This window comes from Schistosoma haematobium, chromosome 7 (genome assembly GCF_000699445.3).
Source record: "Schistosoma haematobium chromosome 7, whole genome shotgun sequence".
In the NCBI taxonomy this organism is placed as follows: domain Eukaryota; kingdom Metazoa; phylum Platyhelminthes; class Trematoda; order Strigeidida; family Schistosomatidae; genus Schistosoma; species Schistosoma haematobium.
The window spans coordinates 7,924,552-7,948,388 of NC_067202.1; the positions used below are offsets into that span (position 1 = coordinate 7,924,552).

General features: G+C 34.3%; 1 protein-coding gene across 1 annotated transcript in view; it reads left to right on the plus strand.

Moving 5' to 3' along the window:
• The first annotated feature begins 7,297 nt into the window (after window positions 1-7,297).
• The window catches only part of ADCY5 (Adenylate cyclase type 5), a 94,907-nt gene continuing 78,367 nt past the window's right edge, over window positions 7,298-23,837 (plus strand). Inside the window, exons 1-4 of the mRNA XM_051217910.1 lie at window positions 7,298-7,326; window positions 8,949-10,200; window positions 17,580-17,986; window positions 20,255-20,404. Coding sequence (XP_051064345.1) covers window positions 9,030-10,200; window positions 17,580-17,986; window positions 20,255-20,404 — 1,728 coding nt within the window. The 5' untranslated portion in view covers window positions 7,298-7,326; window positions 8,949-9,029. The remainder of the gene's footprint in view (window positions 7,327-8,948; window positions 10,201-17,579; window positions 17,987-20,254; window positions 20,405-23,837) is intronic.

Genomic DNA, 23,837 nt, shown 5'->3' on the forward strand with positions numbered 1-23,837 from the left:
TATCACTATATGTGAAAAATGTATTTGAAATAATCTCAGCGAGTGAAATTTAAATAATTCCAACGTTTCGTCCAGCAAACTTTTCTGGACTTCTTCAGTATAAGGTATACTTTTAGGTTTAATTCTGAAAGAAGTATCCAGTAAGGCTGTCTCTCTAATAAAGGGAATCTAGCAAGGGATGTGGTCTAAAGAAAATACGAGAAGTGCCTTTTAGCACATTAGGAAAAACGATACTTGAGTTCTACGGATAAACCCTATGAAACAGCGCTTTTCATCTGACGTGAAGTCCTAAACGAAGAGCCGAATCGGGCACCATACATAGTAGTACCGAAATAACCTTTCCAATCATCTGAAAATGGTAAGATGGGTGCTTTATAGTGTCCAATAATAAAATCTTACCTTTACGTACATCAAGGTATAAATGGCTTTTGATAGTTATCATTATATTCGTGTTTCCTTAGTGAATAGTGATGTGTGTTACTTTATATTTTAGTGACTCCATACCTAACGCGATTTCGATAGAGTGACTATCGACTTATACCTATCGTCAATCCTCTTATATAATTATCGACTTAAGTTGCATAGGTGAATAACGAAATTCGACGATGAAGTTTGAATGCGTATATTTCACACAGTCGCTGATCAGACCAGACAGAGAGACGGAGCAAAGAGAAAGAGGAGAATAAATAGAAGAGAAACTAAATGACACACAGTGGAGAAAGCAAGTGAGCCAACCCACTTTAATCAAGCGGTACCCAATATTTATAGCCAAATCGAATAGAGGGGAATAGTTAACAAGGTCAAAAGTGACTCGGGAAGAATAAATAAATTGGTCTGTCCAAAAACTAGAATAACGTATGTGGGCTCGACATAGAGCCGGCCACTACAGTAACTACTCACACACATTATAGTCTGAGAAACGTGATTGTCAGAAAGATAACTAAGTGATAATACGAAGAATAGTTAAAAGTTTAAAATGTTTATTAACCTGCTTGAAGTTGCGAGCTGACGACATAGAGTGAATGTGTAACAGCATAAGTTGGTTGGTTAAGAGTTGACCTCAAACAACCAAACATATGCCAAAACAGTACAGGTCAAGTATTCATTCACTTCCTTATTTTGCATAGGCGTTATATTTCCTATTATCTTACATTGAATGTTGAGAGGCTTCGTTTGTCTGAACAAATAATACCACGCTCCACTGTGACTGCGCGAAGATCGAAATAAAGACCTATTCACTACTCGTCTGGTTTCTTCTATCAATAGCAAGAGGGTTACCTTAAGGCACGAAAAATGTGTGCAGCTTTTAGCATGACTGTGTAATAATCATGTGGGCATTTGTCCTGTCAACCACTCATGTTCATCGATTTCCTCCCTAATAATCAGTCCCATAGAGTACTTTGGAGTGATCTAGGCAACCTATGTGCATATGAGCAACACGCCATACTTGTAATCTCCAACTGTCACTAGCGGTCAGCAGGTTACCATCAACATGTCCACCCGAGAGAAATAAATCCGGTAATTAATACAAGGGACAGATTTAGATTCATTTGTAATTCACTCCATTCCTTTTAATATCATGAAAACAGAGAAATTGATGTCGTTTGACGCTTCAGCTTCATAATCCTTTTTATTTACGAGTGCGACAATACTATTTCTCAGCCTTAGAGTAGTTTCATCCCGACAACTGGACACATTGCGGAATCAGCAATAAGAAAGAAATATAAGTCTGTTCACTCCTTGATAACTTTGGGTTAACCTTTTGTTTGACTCCGCAAACTTGTGCCGTTTCATCCAAAGGAATATGTAATGACTTCCTCGATGACTTCTTTGGATTTGACAGAACAACTTTGGCAGTTCCTTCTGAATCATTTGACTTCTCCTGCATACAGTCTAATTAGTCTCGAGTTCCAAGTAAAAAGATGTACCATATTTTAATTTGTACAGCTCTACTTCGAATTTTCACATCAAACGTTGTCTAGCGTAAAATCAGGGTTGGTTCAAGCTGATGCCCAACATTTGGACGCATAGAACATGGCATATCGCATTCATAACCATTTGTTGAGACTAAAATGAACATAGAACCGTGCGATATTCTACTTTTGCCAGGCGTGAAACAAAAATTATAGTTACTTAAGAAAAACATTGATTTTCCATAACAATTTAAATATTACATCAAAGTTTAGGTACGAATGACAGGAGTGATCTGTAAGTTTACTGTTAACTCATTCTGACGCACGCTATTTTTTCTCCACCTACATTTCGACAGTCAACTGAACTATGAGATAATCAAGCAAGAACCAGCGATTTCAGTATCCTAACTCTGTTGGTTGTATTTTCGAGTATAGGTGTTTCACTTGTAGCTTGTTTTATCTTTCACCTTACAAAGAGTCATTGTCTTTCCATATTTCTTATGGCTACAACAACGCAGAGGTCGTGACAATAATAAGGTTTAAATTGTGTACTGCTGAATATATTTAGATACTTGGTAGCTTCTTAGACGTCAACAAAACCTAGGGGACAAGGACAGACAAGAAAACTAACTAGCTTGTAGGCCGCCGAAATTTCGTAGTTGTTGGATGCTGGGGTACAAACATGGCTGAGTAATAAGATCAGTAGTGGTTTGAATTCTTTTCATTTGTAACGTATCAGTTTATGTCATGAAAAGCTGCAGAAGTAGAGCAGCTAGTCAGAAATGTACTAATGTACCCAATATGATGTTTCATATTTTTTTATCATGATGTAAAATAGCTAAAATGTTGGTACCACCGGTCTTATTCGGTCGTTCTAACATTCCATTTTTGATGTCAACATTTCCATATTTGTGGCTCTAGCTGTTGACAGTGCGGTGCCTGGTGTTAGCAGTTGGTGGATGAGGGTCATGATCAGTGAAAATATCTGACTAGAATAAAGTTGATGTTTGTTCATATTTTTGCTACTTAGAGAGTAGTAAGAAACCCTGTAGTGGAATAGCATGTACCATACTAGTGCTGAACAAAAATAACTCATGTTCCATTATTCACTTATTTGTTCTGGTTTGGCGTTTGAGGATAGTTAATTACGCTGTACCTCACTCTCAATTTTGATATTGATATTCCATCTACGACACAATTTATTGATTGTACTGTTCCGTACCATTTGTCGATATACCATGTTTGTTATTTACATAGCCCATTTTTCTGATGTGAAAAGACGAGTGATTCAAATATACTATTGTGTTTAGTCAGACATTTCAAGAAATTATTAGTACCCTTATTTTGATATATTACTGGGTTTGTAATGTAATCCTACATAGGTGGGTCCTAGAAAACACCAGTATCCGAGGGCAAGTAAGTGTTTTTCAGTGACTCGATGTCGTACAGAAGTCTTTTTAAAAAGATCTACAGACTTTATTTTCCGTGTTCTAACTGGCAGTTTGTTCCGAAGATAAAAAACCTATGTAGGAAGCGGCTTCGGTATATGTCAGATGTGCAGTACTGTATTTGAACTCATCTAGAGTAAATTTACGGATTATTTTGGGGTGAGAGTCACTGTTAGGTTTAAAGAGCGTAGTAACTAGGTTAAACCATTTAAATAATCAAATGTTTCACCACTAAAGTATGTAACCAGGACATGTTATAACTATACAGAATAAGGAAGTCTATAGTCTTAACATTGGGAAACAATGTTTTCGTTCTAACAGAAGGTATTGCGGTGAACGAGAACTCAGATGAAAAAAAACCTGCTTCATCATCTGAGCTACCTGTTCCTAGATATTTCAACAAGTTATCTATTTTGGTTTGTTTTAATATATCACCTATTCTGCTGCGTTTCTGAAGATTGTACAACTTTTCTGTTGTAACGGGTGTGACTGCAGGATAGATGCGCAGCGTATTTACCGATCGCTTCTGTGACAGTGGACACGTAAACACGTAGTGAACGACCTAGTGCCCTGATTGACTCTGCTTCGCTGTCCGTCCTAGCCAGTTGAGTCAAGAACACAAGTCACAGCCTCTGAGTTATGAATCATTGTATTTCAGACATACTCTATTTATATACTAACCAAACAAACCACATCGTACCATAAAATAGGAAACAACATTTGTACAATATTTAACAAGTGAAGTAAACATCGACCAATAAGAAATGTACATTTAAGGTCCAAGGCCACCGTAGACTTAACACAATAATTATTGGTATATTTTTCCGACTATCCTAACACCTCCCTTTTTTTTGAAAGATCCGAAGTTCATATCTGCATTTTAAAATTTTCTGCGTCCGCCCTCCCCCGCGAAATAACGTTGGGTCCTTATATACCCAAGTAACAGCTAGTCTGATTCTACTTGAAGCATATTTCCCGCATTGAGTAGAGGGTTCACTAAAACTGACTAGATGATGAGGATTAGCGACACCAGACATGAGGTCATTAAGGTTTGATTCTTGTGAAACGTATTCATCAGACCTCCTCAAAATTCCATCAGTGGGTAATAGGTCCCTAAAATAAACAGCATCTTTGAAATTCGTATTGGATTTCTGACCATTATTTGATGCACGGGAAACATTTTCTGGCACGAGGGGTTCTTCTTGTAAGCTGCATACCTCACATGTTTCAGGTACAGTGGGATTTGAACCCACAACAGGGCATGCTTCTGAATTGGACAATTCAGGATCGCTGGACGGATCATGAGCGACTGCCTCGTTTGCATTACTGATCATAAGGGATTCATAGAGGCTTTTGTTTTCACATTCATACGTCCTGCAGTCATTTTCGAGTTCAGTATGCAAGTGAGAAATCAACTCATCAATTTCTTTCACATCTCCGAAACATTGGAGACTTAGCAGTCGCGTGCGTAAATTGTCCAAAACATTCAACTGGCTCTCTCTGAAACGCTGCTCTTGGCGATCAAGTAGTAGCTGCAATTGATCGGGAAGGATAGTCATTTTCTGAGTCAGCAGGGTAATGAGAAATACTGTAACCAATTAACAACCAATGACTCCCAAGGACGCCGATGACAATCTGGATACTGACTGGTCAAAATAATTATGCTGAATCTCGTCCAATTAGAGGATTCAAAATTTTCTCTACCCCGTCGCCAATTGTTGTAACGAGTGTGACTGCAGGATAGATGCGCAGCGTATTTACCGATCGCTTCTGTGACAGTGGACACGTAAACACGTAGTGAACGACCTAGTGCCCTGATTGACTCTGCTTCGCTGTCCGTCCTAGCCAGTTGAGTCAAGAACACAAGTCACAGCCTCTGAGTTATGAATCATTGTATTTCAGACATACTCTATTTATATACTAACCAAACAAACCACAACGTGCCATAAAGTAGAGAACAACATTTACACAATATTTAACAAGTGAAATAAACATCGACCAATAGGAAATGTACATTTAAGGTCCAAGGCCACCATAGACTTAACACGATAATTATTGGTATATTTTTCCGACTATCCTAACACTTTCGTTATCACAGTTACCAAAAGCTCAATAAGAGACAATATGGTTGTTGGCAATATACAACAAAAAGAATGCACATTATTCAGATGTTCATTTACTGAACTGTTAACATCTAACTGGCAATCACTCAATATTTATCGCTAGGACCGACCAAGAAGAAAGAAACGGAAACTTGTTGAAATACTTTACGCTGAGAATTCAATATTGTACCAAAAACATAATACTGAATAAAGCTGATAATAATAATAATTGTTCAGTGCAAAATATGAAAACTAATTTTATCTGGTAAATTTTATCTGGGAAATATTGACAATGCAATTGGCGTCTTTTAGCATGAGTGATGTCTGTGTATTGATTGTTGACTCACTGATCATGTGATTCAGTTCTGAATAGGAGGGTCATGAACATAAACGCTATCTTTGCTATGGCTACGTACCATGGAAGGGTCTCATACTAGGGCTAAATATGTGTGTATATTACTTTTCGGCTTTCAACTGTTGCCTAACGAAGGTCAGTCTGTGGAGTGAACTTTGAATTCAACATTCCCGATATCCCTGTCTGCTAAGTCGAAAATGTTTCTCCTCGATGCGGATGGCGATTGATTTAAATAATGAGGAATAACATAGGATAACGGCACAAACGTTTTTCGCATTAAGCATTTGATGCTAAACCATCAGAGTTGTATTCCACTCGCCTAAGTTTAGGACGTCCTTCAGCTATGATGACGATTTTTTCAAGTATACCATAGTGTCGGAAAAGTTTCCATTAGGTTCCATCCATAACATGAGACGCTTTCTCATGGTCATGAAAGTTGCTGTATAGTGACGAATAACATCCAATTGTTTGTCCAACATTTATCCGTAGTGTCACGAGTTGTTTCTTGAATCTAGGTAACCGTTTCGGACACTTCGTCTTTACCTGTTCTGGTCTACTACATTTCTCTCCTAGCCTCTTGATTATACCACATAGTTTTTTTATAAATCTTAATTTCTATTGATTTCGATGCGACTGATCTGATTCTAGGTAGTGTTGTTTGGTGATATGTTTACATGCATACTTACTAGAGAAGATGGTCGCATTCATAGCCATTTTGTTGAAATCACGTAGGTCGTCAGGTTTTTCAACTTTCTCGACTTCATCATCTTGTGCATGTCGCTTCGCCATGTTTTCCGTCCTAACCTTGACGCACAGGTCCATAATCGGGATGGCCATATATTTTATTGCGCAGTTTTCTGTGAAGAAGTGAAGCCGTTCGTTGTAGTGATTCCTAACATCCTTGCTTTTGGCATTGCGCATGGCGCTATTCACTATGATCCATTTCATCTACTTCGATGATCCTGGAGTCATGACCTCCACTAATTAAATGGAGTTTTCGTACTCAACTTCTTGTGTGTGAGAGGCACTACATTCTTCATCAATAAAACGCAGCATCACTTTCTTCCATGATAGTCCCTTTGAACTATCTTTTACTTAGAGGTTTTAACTAATTACTATCACATACATTTTGAATCTTTCCAATTTCGTCTGGTGTTTGAATAGTCTTTCAGGTCTCTTTTACTGTTCAGATATTGCACGTATCTAGGTTGATTTTTGTTCTTAATGTTATGAGGAGCATCGGTTTCCTAGCTTCCGAATAACTTTCACAATGAGGAGCATGTATGAAAATATTTCGACTGCCAGGGCAGAATTTAAATGACTTGAATGAACCTTTCCTCGTCTTGACTTGACGTAAAAATCGTTTAGAGAATATAAACGACCATTTTATTCATTAGAAACTACCAATTAATTTTTCAAAGTTTGTTGTTTTTTCAGTCTACGAAAAATTAACTTTTATATTGGCGGGTCACATGGTTTCTTTACTTTCATTGTGCAGTGACCTTGAGGTGCGAGCTTTGCGTTATATATTCTTCATCCTCGTAACAATGAGAAACTCACCGTGTCTATGTACCTAACACGTGTTTAAATCATAATAGGGTACATTTTAGTTAGTATAGTTTATGAAGAAGCCCACACTAGTATTACGATGACATTTTTTGTTCGTTTTCTGGAATGATTATGACGTCAAGATTGTTTTCAGACCTGCTCCTCTGTCTTTCTAATCAGCTAGTAGTTTTACGTCTTAATTCTTTCATAGCGTACCACCAAATATAACTATAAATATTATTTTAAAACGACTGGTATGTAAGAGTAACAAAATTAGTACGCGATATTTCAAATGCGGGAAGTGTATTCTTTGAGTTTCAGACGTGAATTGGGTACCAATATTTAAGTGTTACCACACCAAAAGATAAGATGTTTCTGTTGATTTTAGACATCATTCAATGGTTGAGGTGATTTTTAGGTTATATTGCAAAATTACAATTATTCCGTAATATTTTCGAAATACCATAATTTAAACGTGGTAATTGAAACGCCACAGGATACTACCTTGTTTGGTCTAAATGTTGGCAAATGTTCGTGAACAATATTTTGTTTATTTTATCGCAGAAGTCAGATTAACGTACCTTTACTTTACAAATATCACAAAAGGAGAAGAATTAACAGTCAAACGTTTAAGTCTCGACATAATCAAGTTAGCAACTCAGATTGTTAACTACGTTTCAAATCCACTTTCTGTCTGTATCTGACTCGCTATTCTAATGCTTTAAATACTTAAAAATCGTTTACGAATTTCAGTTGAAACCATTTTCTGTATTTCTTATCCATCCAATACTGAATGAATCGCTTTAAGTAAAGTTAACGCAATCTACTGAACATAATTTCATGTGATGTACTTATTCACTGCGGTTTTTGGTGTAGTCAAATGTATAGTACCACCAGCCCTCAAAATGTGTGGCCCATTGCGAAGTATCTGGTAAATGAGTTAACTAAGTACATTTGTACCCTGTACTTATCTCCCTTAGCGACAGATAATTACGGGATCCTACAACCACTTATGGTCTAGTTGAGAAATCTGGCTGTGTGAGGTGTAAGTTAGTATGACGGAGCATCTGTACATACATTGGTACACTGAGGTTTAAAAAGTTAGCACGCAACATCTCATTTGTCTTCTTTATCTTCGCAAAAGCTAAGATTTGATCTGATGTTTTGTCAGTTTTTTTCCAGGGTATCTCTTTTCGATCGATTTTAAAACAACAGTTATAAATGCTTGATTTGATCTTGTTCAGCAATTGTATTAGTCATGTATTTACATTTCAGATGACATTTAGTTGTAGAAAATTTAAACATACTTAGGAAATAAAGCTTCGTCATTTAGAAAACCTTCAAAAGTAAGGTCCCTTTTTCGCTCCAAAATATATATTTAGCTTATTATCGACTCGTGTTCTAATATATAAAATATCTATTCGAGAATTAGAAACTTTGTGCTATTTCGTTGAGAAACCAGAATCCTGACACAGCCTTTTGTTGAAAGAAAATTTTTTTTATCTGGTGTGATTAAAATTATTTTCTCACTGATTCATTGTATCTGTTTTCTCAAAAATGCTGCTATTAATTTATGTTTCAGAATGGTGTGACTTGTTTACTTCCGTGCTACATTTGAAGTTCACTTTACGGAATAGAATTCCACTAAAACCAACTGTTAGTCATGCCTGACGTAGAGGTTAAAACAAACGAACCACAATATGAAAACTGGCTTGGTGCTCACTCCAAAAAAGACAAATATCTCACTGAGTCACCATTACTGGACGTTGAACTTCCGCATGGTTTGCAACTTTCTGCTCGACGTGGGCCTGAAGTTGAGCTCTATGATGTAGCCGGTGTTCACTTACTTTGTCCACCAGACACAAGATCGAATAATCAAAACAGTAAACATGTATGGTCTGGACTTCATTGGTTTAAATCATTTTTCAACTCTAAACATAAGAAAATTTCAAGTGATTCGCCAGTAATTCTCTCAAATAAGAGTGCAGATATCAAGTCCAGTTTATATAATCTCAGTTCTAGTCATTTGACCACTAATGCATCGCAGTGTATTTCATCAAATTACAACCAAAAAACACAAACTCGTAATGATTTATCATTGTCTACTCAACATGCTATCTGCCAAAAACAATCATACTTTTCCACTGTAAAGGATAAGCTATCAAATGATTGGCTTTGTCTAAATACAACTAATAATTACTGTTCATCACCAAACGTTTATAAATACTATGAAAATTACTTCATTTTAAAATATCGTCAGGCGGAAATTAATCTATTTATTTCTTTAAATCTGATTGTTTGCATTTTCTTAGTCGTATCTATGATGATTTACTCAAACTATAATACACTCCCACCAACAGTTGACTCTTCATCATTTATCCAACATTCATATGCTGTTTCTAGTTTACATTTAACTCACATAAATTTAATACGTTTAGCTTTACTGATCAGTTCAACCGTCTTGCTTTTAATTAGTGTTCTTTTTGCTAACATGCCATGCATTTCAAAATCATCTCATTCAATTCAACATATTATGTCCAATAAATCTTCAGGTAAAGCCATTAAACCTCTGTATACTAAAAATAACAGTATTGATACTGATAATCGAACCTATTCATATAATAGTGACACCCAAGAATCAGTAAATTTAATTGTGGCCCGGAAACTTCGTAGAAATCTTCATTGGTCTCATGGACTAAGCTACATAGCTTGTATACTTTTCATTTTAGCTAATTTGCCATGGTCTAAACTTTATCACACCCTATCAAAGGTGCATACAACTCCTTCAGTAGTTCAACAGTTCAATTGCAGCTCTTCTCATTTAGCCTACTCAAGTAAGTTAACGTTTTCAGAAATTTTTCTTGCTTGTTCAAATGTGATCATAAAAAGCTGTTTGTCTTCTATAATATGAAATACAGAGATGTTTAAATTTTATCCTCAGGTGCTGTGTGTTACAATTAAAGAAAATCATTGTTTTTCATAAGACTTTAATAATCGGAAAAATATCTTTTCACTTTTCCTAGGCTATAAGTTCATCCTTTGAAAGCATTATAAACGTCCCGGTTGAAATTCAGTCTACAACACCTGTTTTGAGTTTAGTAATTAAATTACTTATCCATTGTTGAACTAGTCGGGAAAATTCTACATGTACTACGTATTATTATTACGATATCCGCCGACCGTAGCTTCTATCTTGATTTTGTAGTTGTGTTTGTATATCGTGGTGACCCAGTCGAGGTTTTTGGCTGGAAAACTTGTCCCTTTTATGTCTGCTATCCCAAGCAGTTTGGTTCAAGAAAGGTAAGATTTAAAACAGTAGACTCACAGTCCAACGTCAACTGTAGAAAGGTGTGATAGCAGCAAAGTATCTCCCTTTGACAAACAGCGTTTACTGCTATGCTACCTCCTCGCTACCAAGGGAAGGAGCCAACAAATGTCTGCTCCAGAAATAACCTACCTTACCTGACTTCGCGGGTTTCCATCTCCTGGATTAAGGTCTTAAGAGTCTGGAGCTGATACACTCAAAACTAACCACAAAACTGCTATATATGACCGCCCTCAAATAGTTGTCTCTTTGGTACTGGGATCATACTTTCAGGTTTCTAGGACCACATCTAATCCAGTTTCATGTTCAAGTACTTCAAAGAGAAATATCCTTCCACAGTACAAACAAATAGGAAGTAACAATCGCCGTCAAAGCTTCGACATCACTCAAGACTACTTTGTCCATAATCAAACTGTATCTTCATTGTGATATTCTGCAACAATGGAAATGTTATGGTATTGATTTGAATAAGTTTGTATTGATTTCGACTGAGCTAATTTCGTTTCAAGTTTAGAAGAATTATATTTTTTCTCAAAGTTATTATATTACTAGGATACTCAAAACTATATTCAATAAATAAACTTGTATCTTCTGGTTGATTGCATTTGGAATTAGTTCTACCCCTACAAGCAACATCTCAATAAGTCCTTGATATTTTGGTCTCTTTATGTGTTTTTTTGTTGCCAAAACGAAATATTCTTAAATTCTAATTTATGCCCTCCCATTTGTTTAACCGAACTTTTGACTAAAAATGGATGCAATTCAGTATGAAATCTTAAGTTTCAACTTGTAAGCTATAATGTATAATAATTTATTTTTTTTTTACCGATAAACTATGTTCTTGTTTTATAAAACAAGTTTCTTCTATTCGATGTTATTGTGTACCATTTTTTTCTGGATACGAATTACAGAAATAAATAAATCTTCATTGTTTGTTTGTTTGTTTGCTTGCTTATGCCTACTTAAATGTTGGAATATGATTCACAGGTCAGATTAGAAGGTATGATTATATGAAGTCATACTTGAATAATGACCGATGATTGATTATTCTTCCCTAATGACACTGACATCAGTAATCAAGTGAACTGAAATTCAGATATTTTATTGTAATTACCATCTAAAATAATTAAGTATGTCACAGTTGGAAACAATGTGAACTCTCATTTATTTAGATCAAGAAATGTTCATTTTGAATATAACTAGCAAAACCATTTGTTTTATTCCATGTGTTAAAAGTTGTTATTATTATTATTAACATGAATTTCGTATTTTTGTTAGATTTGTTTAAATTCACTAGCACGGACGCTCATGTACATAAATTTAAGCCAATATTTATAAGTCATTTACGGTCAAGGTTACAGACATGTGTAAGAATGACCTTCGCTCTACAGGTATACTTCCATAATACATCACTGTGACTCATCATCATTATTGTAATTATTTATAATGCAAATTTGGTTGTTGCATATCAAGTTGAAGTTGTTATATATTTTCACTTCTAAGCTAAACTTAGCATAATTTATAATGCAAATACATTCATCACATATTTCGAACATTTCTTCCCATCACTGTGTATTTGTGTGTGTTCGTGCGTTGGAAATGTCCTAGTGACCTAGATTTTAGTTTGGTATTTCGAAAATATAATAATTTCAGTAAGATAATCGGTTCGGGGGAGGGGTTAGTTTATTTCGTAAAATGTTTTTTACCATGAACTGTTGGTCAGCCTCAAGGTGCGTCAGAAGTTATAACTGGTAAAGTTCGACCATCCTTAATTTCAGGCAGTTTCCTGGTAGTGCAAAATGCCATCTTTATAACTTTCCAGCGAAACTGTTAATAAAGATCTTGTAGGCGATTATCGGTAAACTGATATTAAGGCTTGCTAAATTAATAAGCTTACTAAAACCACTTTAATATGTCACGTTTCATTACTTCTGTAGCCAATACTTGTTTCTTACTAATTACTCTCTAATTAGTTTAAAAGTGAACTTGAAATCACAAGACTATTTGTAACATCACTAAATCTCGGCCCTACAGCTTAGTTACACTAAATACCCACTAAAAGTTAATAATTAACCACCAATTCGTGTACTCAGCCTTTAAGCCCACCTTGTACAATTTCGCAATTTATTGAGTTGTTTAATAACTACGTCATTGTTCCACTACATATTGAACTGAAGTGTATTCGTATTGGTTGTTTGAATTTTCCAATAGGTGTTTAGGATTACAATTTTTCAGTCTCTTTTAGAATATAGGCATCCTATGCGGGTTGCCTCGATGTCGCCATAAAGTCACAGGCATAATAAACAGAAATGGATGGTGGTTAGCAGTGAAATCCAAGACACGCGTTTCGACCTATATGGGACTCTTCAGCTGAATGTGCGTACACCACACTGTTGATGTTCACGCCGAGACTCGAAACTTGTACAGTTCACTTTAAACGCTATCCTGTTATTTATTTAGCTACTGAGACTGACTAATTGCAATCCTAGACATCAATGGGAAGATCCAAGTAACCAATAAGTATGAAATAAAATAATAATACTTGTGTGTTTGATATATAGTTCTGATAACAATAATTTTTTTTAACCTCACATCTTTTATGTTGTTCCAGTTTAGAATTAATATGTACAAATCACATAGTACAGGTAGTATATTTACATCAATGCAAATGTAATTCTTATTTCTTTGTTCCCATATCATCTCTTTCTTTAACATTAACATAATGGAAGTCATTCACACACACATATGAATAAGCTAAACTATAGGGGATATATGCTTTTTATGCTTATCTAAATACACATCTGCGTACAAGGTAGCACGTACACAGGTACACATGCATAACATACGTGAACTATAAGAGGATGAAATTGTTTTTCGTTTAAGAAGAAAAATCTCCACACCATTATTATTATTATTATTATTATTATTATTATTATTATTATCCGTTTTCAACTGAGCTGAATGAATCATACTTTGTGTATTTTCGTATTCAGGTGAATACGAATGGTCAAAGAATGAAATAACAAAATGCAGTAATGATAAATAATGATAGTAATGTTCGTATTCATTACTGATCTAATCTCTGAACTAGATCCAAGCTACAGTAAAATCAATTTTGTGCATTCTACTCGATTGTTTACTTGCTTATGCTTGTTAGCCTACAAGAAAATTATCTAAACTAAAACGAGGAAAATGAAGAAATGTACACGTCCGTGTGTGTACATACATATGTGTGTGTGTGTTATACACGTGTGTGCATGAATTAAACTGTTAATCTGAGGCCTCCTATTGTATTTATTTTGCTTGGTTAATTTGCTCCTTTCCAGTAACTTTTTTGCTACTTGAAATCATATTGTTTGTGACTGATTCAATTTTTCTTGAAGAGTCGACAACAGGAACTGTGATCCCTAACCGATTATAAACAATGTAGAATACAGTACAAAATGTTTGTTGTTTCGGGTTATCACATTTCTGTTCAGTCAAACAGATGGCGATTAAGAAAATGAAAAGTAAGAGAGTGGAGATAGTATATTAATAATAGTTATAATGAAACGAATGAAATGTGGTTGGAAAGAAAGAAATACAACTGTATAATGAAAAGTACTGAATAAACTATTCTCGCGATTTGGAGAAAGATAAAGAATATATGCATCTGAGTCCCCCTAACAGACTTAAAGCCAAGTCTACAATCATAGATCACAAACGATAAACAGAATATCGACACCTTCATGTTTTGGTTTAACCTCACCTAACCTTGTCTTCAATCTGCTCGTATAATAGACTCTGTTATTTGTTAGACCAGTTTAATTCATTAACAAACTCAGTTTTTATGGTGGAAAGCTGGGACTCGAGGAGATACATTATTTTGCTAGATTCTACATTGTTGTGTTTATTTACTATTTAGAACTTTGTTCAACCTACTTCATTCACAATGACTGAATAGTATCACTAACTTCCACATAGTGTTGACACATACATAGAAAAATAGTTGCACTCGCTATCTAATTTACGGAAAATAGAGCAATATATTGCTACTTATGTCATCGTTTTATTGGTATAACTATTCTTTTACAAAAGTAATATTTTATTGAAATTTCACTAACAGCGTGAGATGTTTGTCAACGATTACTTAAACTGTTTTATTAGACTAGTTCACTGACATAACAAATATAGAACGGTAAAATATCGTGGACAATTCTCTTTATAATTTATTTTACTGAATACATTTCGGGATGATTTAAATATTTTATAGTGATCTTCATCTGTTGTAGTAATTCTATTTGTAAACATTAATCATCTTGTTAGAGTTCATGACTTACTGGGCTAAAAAGTAATACAAGCTCAGTACTACGCTGATTTGTATCGTCTGTCGCGTGGGTGGTATGGACTACGTGGTTTCTAATTCGTGATATGTTAGAATGTAATCGTTAGATTTTCCCTAACTCATTTACCAAGTACATATCATATGTTCGACTTGAAGTCATAATCTATGTGAAGACTTGTGTGATATTACCTAGTTATCTAAGCTGAACTATATTGATAGGGAGAAACATGAATTTTGAAACGGCTATATGAACGATTATTATTCATAGTTTTATTGTATATTCTTCTATTTCTATACTTTCATCCCACTTATAAATCGTTGTTATAGCTCCAGATTTGTCATTTATTAACTACTTCCTTGTAACTTTGGCTTTTGTATCATTTAGGACTAAGTTATAGACACAGCGTAATTCTTTAGTTATTTTGCCGTGTGATTAGATATTTCAGGTATATTATTGTATTATTAGTTTTAAATCATGATTGAATTGATTACAATAGAAAATTAAACTACTCTCTATATTCGTTGTTCACCTGGAGTCCGGCTTATATTTCATACTTGATTGTATACACACTTTCATCAATATTGATTTGTCAATTGAACATGATCCCCTAAATAATTAATTATTTGCCATTGCATGTAAATGATTATGATTGGTAACTTTATTAATGATTTGTCTTTTTATTTAAAAGGTCATTATAATATAATACAGAAAACAAACAAACAATTTTGTTCGCCATAAATGAATGCAACCTGCTATTCCCTCATGTATGCATATATATTCCAATGTTATTTTTTTGAGTTAGTGTATCAAATGAATAGCTTACATAAAAGTAAACTAAATTTTCAATTATAAGCAAAAATGAATAGTGGCTGGCAGTGGAATCCAGGATGCGCGTTTCGTCCTGTTTGGGACTCGTCAGCTGGACGTACCTGCATCTCAGAGTTGATGTTCACTTTGGGACTTGAACTCAGTACCGTTCGCTTCAAACGCCATCGCGTTATCCACTTAGCTACTGAGTCCTGATAGCCACTATCCATCTTTGCTTATAATGCTTGTAAATTAAGGCAATATCGAGGCATACATATGCACATATGCCAATAAGAGACTGATCAATCGCAGTCCTAAATAACAATAGGAAGATTCAAGTAAAACAATACCAAGTGAATTAAATTTTCAATGTCTGGTACATTTAAACCACTTAAGGTATGAGTTAATTTCTAGATTTTTTCTAAGTCTTCAAAGGTAAGAATTGGTTAACAGTACTTAAGAGCATTTTATTGGCTTCTAGGGAATTTATTGAGGAATTATGAGTGTTCCCTAATAATTAGTAATATATAGATTTCTAACAAATATTTCCACTATTTTGAGTAGTAAGAACAATATTCCTAATTTCCAAACTGAAGAAATTTTGATGCATTTAAACCCAGCACAACATTTTTAAGATTCAAGGATCTAAAGCTTTGAATCTCAACTTCATGTATATATTGTTTCAACGAATGACGATATTGATCGTACTTCCTGTCTAATACCCTTACTGATTACCTCATCTAACTTGATTGAGAACGAAAATCCACCGAACATAAATTTATTCCGAAGAAATCACAGGTCGAAATGCACAGAAATTAAAGATACAATGTTTTATATATGTGACATGAGAATAGTTTCTGACACCAAGATTCAGCGTATCGGCATTGGTTTCGCAGTAAGCATAATAATCGGTCGGTCAGTCAGTCACAAATAACGTAGAACCCGACATTTATGCATCTGTTTAATTTACCATACTGTATCAGCTTAACGTGTTGAAATTACCAAGACAAATGCCGTAGTAGTAATATTATATAGCAGGATCAATTAGCAAGCGGTGTTAAAAATAAACGTGTTTCTAAACAAATAGAAAGAGAAAATCAATCAGGTTGTCAACTTGCACCAATCGGAGTGGTTTAATTTCCAATCCAGTTCATGCTAGGGCACTGTCTCTCTTAATAACATGTACTGCTGCCGAAAATAAGAATAGTTTTGAAAAGTTTTACGATACTAGTTTGTGAAGTTATTGGTTATCAATTTAAGCCGTGGGGCGGTAGCTTAAAGGTTAGTCCGTTCTACCTTCAGCCACTAAGTGTTAGGTTTTAGCCCCGTTCTACTTAATTTAGTTTGAACAACTGGGTAGTATAATTAGCTTTTACACTTGCAGTGTGGCTTCTTCAAGTACTTGGGAAATAACTAAAAATGCAATTGTTTAAACTGTATAGAGAGGTTATGGATTTAGGAATTGACGAAGTTTCATAATAGGGATGCTGGAAATATATAACTTGTAAATTATAAGAGAACTTTAACTAGTTATCATTTATTCTCTTTTCCTAATTATTTTTAGTGTTTATTTTGTTTCTTTTTGAACTATTGTAGAGTTCAGTAAATTATGCTTATCTCCAAAAACATGTCTGAAAAGTGGCAATTAAATTCATGAGTACATATATACATTATTTTTGGGTTTATTCTTCTGAAAGTATTCATTATTTTCGTTATAAAGTTCTAATTCTGTTCTGTTCTTATCTTTTATTTTCAGATGATACTTCTATTTCATTCATCATGAATCAAATTACTATTGTTCATCAAAATAATCTGTTTGATTTTGAAAATACCAACCATTTAATTGATAACCTCTGGTTACTTATTTTCAGTATCATTCTTATTCTTGGATTTTTCGATGTAGATAGTATATGGTCAAAGTATTGGAGATATGGTCTTACTATTATAATGTCAATTCTATATTTTGTATTGGTCAATCTTAATTATGGGTTAACACATTCTGAAACACTGATAAAAAAATCGAATTTAATTAATAATACTGATACTGGGAATAATTATATAATCTTTGTAAATTCATCATTATGCCCCCAATGGATTCAAAAAGCAACTTTAATACAACCTGTTTTATGGTGGACTGATCATCGGGGAATATTATGGCGCAGTGTAAGTTGTCCTTTATTGATTTTTTCTATTATTATTGCGGCGAGGTTAGTGCTTCTTGCCCATATCTTTCCAGTGAATTGAAAGTTTTCTTTTGATAAATGATAAATTAACAATAATAATAATAACCAACTATTGATTTTCTCAGGCTCATAAACAGTGTTTATACTTCTATTCTAGTCCAAATTAAATCCCATACTTTGTCTAACTTCTTCTACTACCACTGACATTTTTGCTATTTCTACTTCTCTGATGTCTCACTATGCTGATGTCGTGTGGCAACTTGAACCGATACACTTATGTTCCAAGTTCTACATTACTTGTGGCTAACTCTGTATTCTGAGTCCCAGTATTCCTTCATACCTTTCCATGATGCTTTCCTGAACCATATTGTCGACGTTCACTCCTTCACATTGTCATTTCGAGTTCGTTGACATTCTAAATTCATCTCTTTGTGGCAATGTGTTATGGTAACCTGGGCCTATATATATGTTCCAGGCGTCAAGCTGATCATCTTTGCTAAACTAATCTCTACTTTGCTTTCGAATCTGTTGATCGCCTCTCCTATTGTGCCGATTTTAGTTCTGATGGGTTCTTGGGTCGATACACACTTGTGCCAGATATGACTTTGTATGATTCCTTGAATCATATCGGGTCAGATTTTCTTTTACCAGTTAGGATGGTGATACTTAGTTTTGTTGACTGCCATTTCGGCGACCTCAGGGAGAATACAAAATGACCATGTATACATATGAAGTCAAGGTAATTACTAGTCCTGTTAACTATGTAGGACTTTTTAACTTGCTGTTTTGATCTGTCTTTGAGTCAGATTAATCCATATTGCGTTCTTGATTATTCACACTGTGGAGTATTGTTCCCAACCATATCATAAAAAATTATAATTATTTACATTATAAACAACATCCCAGGCGAAATAAGTTAGTCTGGAATTATATTAAACATATTGACTATTTTTGTTAATAAATCCGAGTTATTAGTTAACATCACGAAATATGTGTTAAAACTTTCCTAAAGTTTACACCATGACTTTTCAACAAATAAACCATTTGTCATCTCACAGGTTGAAATCATGAGTCGATTGAAGCTAGACCACCATGGGAAACCTGGAAGCACTGGACGGCCGTTTCGTCCTAGTATGGGACTCCTCAGCAGTGCGCATCCACGGTCCCACGCCCCGCGAGATTCGAACCCAGGACCTACTGGCTTCGCGCGCGAGCACTTAACCACTAGACCACTGGGATCGTGGATGCGTACTGCTGAGGAGTCCCATACTGGGACGAAACGGCCGTCCAGCGCTCCCAGGTTTTCCATGGTGGTCTAGCTTCAATCGACTCATGATTTCAACCTATGAAATTTCTAAAACTCTCCACAAAACTCATTCTGACATTTGTTATCTATTTATGACATGCATTCTATTTTTCATGTTTTATTCTAATGTTATATGTTGTTCGGTCACTGGATACTGATAGTTAGAAAGAAATCCCAAGTAACATCACGCACCTACTGTCGGGAGTTTTAAATATTTATTTCCGACAATTGCCCAAATTGTTCAAACGGATGTAACAGACTAAATTTGCTACTTCAGTTTGAGATAGAACTCTTACATTGCCTTTATTAATAAAGTACCTAAGTGTTATGTACAAACATCATTGGGTACTAGTTATGCTCGAAATATTAAATGTACTCTATAAACTTTTCCAAAGCACACATGAATTCGACTCGTAAAGAGATTAGGCCAGAGAGTGAATTATAAGCAAACATAACTAATTTTTTTTTAGATTCATTTAAACATCCAATTCCATTTTTTATAATATTTGACATTAATTATCTACGTTAATCTTTCGTCAATTTTTTCTTCAGCAAAACCTATAAAACTTCACTATTCTTTACTGAAATTCAATAAATATCATAGTCTTAGTTCAAAGAAGTAGTTAAACATTGTATTCATGGATCTAATTGGTTAAACAGTTGGAGTAAGCGATGAGTACTACTTTACTCATGTTTTTGTTTTCAGTCAATGTTCGTGGTGATAGTGATGGTGTTGACATCAACATCTCACTGTAGTTTAGGTTTACACCTTGATGACGAGAACTGTATACAAGTGTTTCTTGTATTCATTTGTCTAATTGCTATTTTTAATACTTTTCTAATAGTAGTACACATTTTGTTGTACGTAAATAAGAGAACGTTTAATGATCCTTATATATATATGTCAAAATATTGAAAGGGGAAATTTTTCTTATTTTACAGAATTTAGCAACATTGTGTGCAATATTATGTGCACATTTAATTGGTCAATTAATTGCAGTATGGACTAGTCGAAATCGGTATCGTTTATTTCTTACAGCCAGTTATACTCAAGCTATAATTTTTCGATTACATATGACAGAATCAAAATTGGTGAGTATATATTAGAATTTTTTAACAATCTTATAAATAAGAAAGTAAATTTGTTTTGAGGTTGTTTAAAAATGTCGATGATTTACCTTAATCTTTAAACTTAATTGAAATCATGAACTGATCAAAGTTAGATAACCATTAGACAATCGGGTAGTGATATCCACTCCCATACCTTTAACACCACTCGAGAATGCACTTTAACCACTAATCCATAGCTACACACAAATAAAATCAAACGCGTTACTATATTTATCATAGAGAAAAACAAAAGTGGTTCATTGTGTTTATTGCTAATTATTCTCTCTTTCTTTTACATTGAAACCATGTACATTACTGTTTTATTGATTATTAATATGCAAGGTTTACCATAGTAATGTTCTATACTTCACATAATTTACAAATTTTTTCTTTCACTATGATCATTTCTTTTTTCTCTTACGAAAAATTCCATCATAAACACATTAATGTCCATACATTTGTTTATTTATAAATGGATGATAAGAAGACATGAAACCTAAAAAAGAAGGAGAATAGAAACAAGAATGAAAGTGTTTCTTACCCCATCTCTTTCTGTTTCTTTTTTTTAATGAAGTTGTTAAAGCAATTTTGAAACTCTCTTTCGTTTATTTCCATGTAGTGGATATTAGAAATAATTTGATAGATGGGAAGTTTTATTCTTTATCTCGTATTCCTATGAATGAAGTTTAAATATTAGCGATAATGGTTTTTAGGTGTAGAAGTTCCTTTTGGTTTTTTCATCATAATATCAGAACTCACTAGTTGACCAGTGGCTATATGATATTTGTTTAGTCTGTCGCTTTTCAACTCCCGAGTTCCGTGATATGATCGAGAGTGGAAAGGACCCACTCTTCCTCTTAAGATACTCTTTTACAGCCATGCATTTTTAATCTCTGCTAGCAAAGTCTTAACCTCTTCTTTCCCTCGTAGACAATATTTTTGATAAAGTGATCCGAAAAAAGTAGACGTTCGTACGTAAATTTGGTCAGTAAGTACAGCTTATACAGTACAGCTTATACCACTTAGTAGTTTCTGATGTCGTAAATCAACTGAATTTAGAGACTGTGGATCATTTTCTTTCTATCACGTGTTTCTAGTTTCAAGATCTTGAATGTTATGGTTGCTCATTATTTAACAATACCAAACTAGAACAAACCATCAGACACGTGTATTAGTAATCATATCAGTCATAGAGGTGTGAAGTAGTTGTCAGTTTGAAGCTTGTCCGAATTCCACCTGACCTACTTCATTTTAAGCAATCGATAAGTATCACTAACCCTAATGTAAACAGTGGTTCAAAGCCGAGTAGTACATTTCCGTATCATAGTAAATGACATGAACCGAGTTATGCAACATTTACGAAGGCAGTTTAAGAATTTTTAAATTCCGTAACTATACTCTGTGTATCTATGTAGTTAATAAACAATTAATTTCGGAGTGATAAAATATTATCGTAGGTAAAATTTTATTTAGGTGTCTTATATGACATCACGACTGAGGTTATCCACAACGTCTTCAAATTTCAATAAGTGTGTTCTATACAGTACTTTTAGCCATTTTTTCATTTAGTGGTTGATTGCCGCATGTTAAAGTGTAATTTTCACTAACATTTCATTTCAAGCCCTAACTCTTTTGTATTTCTGTTTTTCATTTGGAATGTTGAAATGCGTTCCTCTAAGATGTTCATAGTAAACGGCTGTGTATGGCTCCAAGCGCTTGAAATGAAATGTCCAATAAAGGTTTCACTCCAACACCCGGCAGTTACCCACTAAGTGGACGAAAAAATAACAGAAGGTTCTGGTACAATATGTTTATTGAAAACTGAAAAATTTTCAGTTGACCGCAGATTGACAACACAACTGACTTTTAAAATCACATAAATTTATTAGTAAAACTAATCCTGTAACGTCTAACGAATAAGTTATTTTAGGTGAGAACAGGAGTGACCAGCTGAACTAAGTGAATAAATAGTTTTGTAAGGAGGGCCTATGTTGTGATTCTTCAGTAATCTTGATGAGCTTCACGCATTACTTTCTAAGGTGGGTTATAAATGAATGTAAGGAATTTGGATTATGAGTTAGTGTTAATTTTTTCATCATGAATTGACATCAAGTAGAATCCGAGAATTCTGTTTAACCTTAAGGGTAAATGAATTTCGTGCAAAAATCCAAGAGATCATTATCGTGAATCAGATTTACTCGTCAGTGAATTATTAAGTTCCTCCCAAAATAAATAGTCACAGATAAAAAATGCAACTAATTGGTCTTTCATTCTTAGCCAACAATGCTTTGATCATTGTCACATAGATGTAAATAAATTCAACATCTCACGTTCTCTCTAAATTTTTACGTATTTCCATCATGTATTGTCCAGACTGGAAATATACCTATATATTCTGGATGAAGTTCTCCTAATATTTAATAGGTGTATTTTGTACACTTTAATAAGTCTTGACAAATGAATATATGACTCAGCTTTATTGATTTTGGTGTTTAATTTACAAGATAAGGGCATTATTCAAGGGGTTGATTATTATTATATAGCGTAACTCTAGGCGTAACCAAGACAGTAATCACAATATTAAGAGTTCATTGGTATATGATAACAGTAGTACTTCAGTACCAAATGTCACATAACATACTAAACAAAGCGATGGATACATACTAAAAAAAAGCATAAGACGTAAATAAACAGATAGATAGAGAATAGACTAACTGGCATAGTACATTAAACAAACACTTCCATTAATAAAATCTTTTCATTATTTTATTTGAAGTGATTTTCCATCATACACTAACCTGAGACAGTAAATTTGAGGACCATAAAATTGTAACTCATTTGGTTTAAGCCGTCGTAATTGTCAATAGACCTGTAGCTGTTAAATTCTTTCTATGAGAGAGGCGGAATTTACGGGTTCACACTGTTAAGTGAGCGAGAGAAGAACGCGTGTATAATTTGAAACTGTGATAAAAATAATTTGGATGTGTGGTTATCCATCTGTTTCTCAGTGTTCAATAATTATGCAGTATCCAGCATTTTCAGGCATTGTACTGTTCATCTAGTAATTGTTTGTTATATATGTGTAGGAGCATAATTTCCGCCGGTGGTTTTTATTTCAAGCCTTACACTTCATAGTATATAGGTTTTCCATCTGGTATGTTGGAGTGCGCCACACTGACTTTTTCATAGCAGATATATATATATATTGTTTACGATTTCTCAACCTTTTAACTTAATGAATTCTTGATTTCCGATCAGGAAACGGTTGTATCATCCACTTTCATTGTGTTCAAGGCCGGTAATCAACTTAAATTTATGGAATATAGAGGTGACTATCAAACTCCCATGTTAGGAATTATCATGTTGACAGTTTTCCTAACAGGAAATTACATCACCTTTTATACATTCATATGTG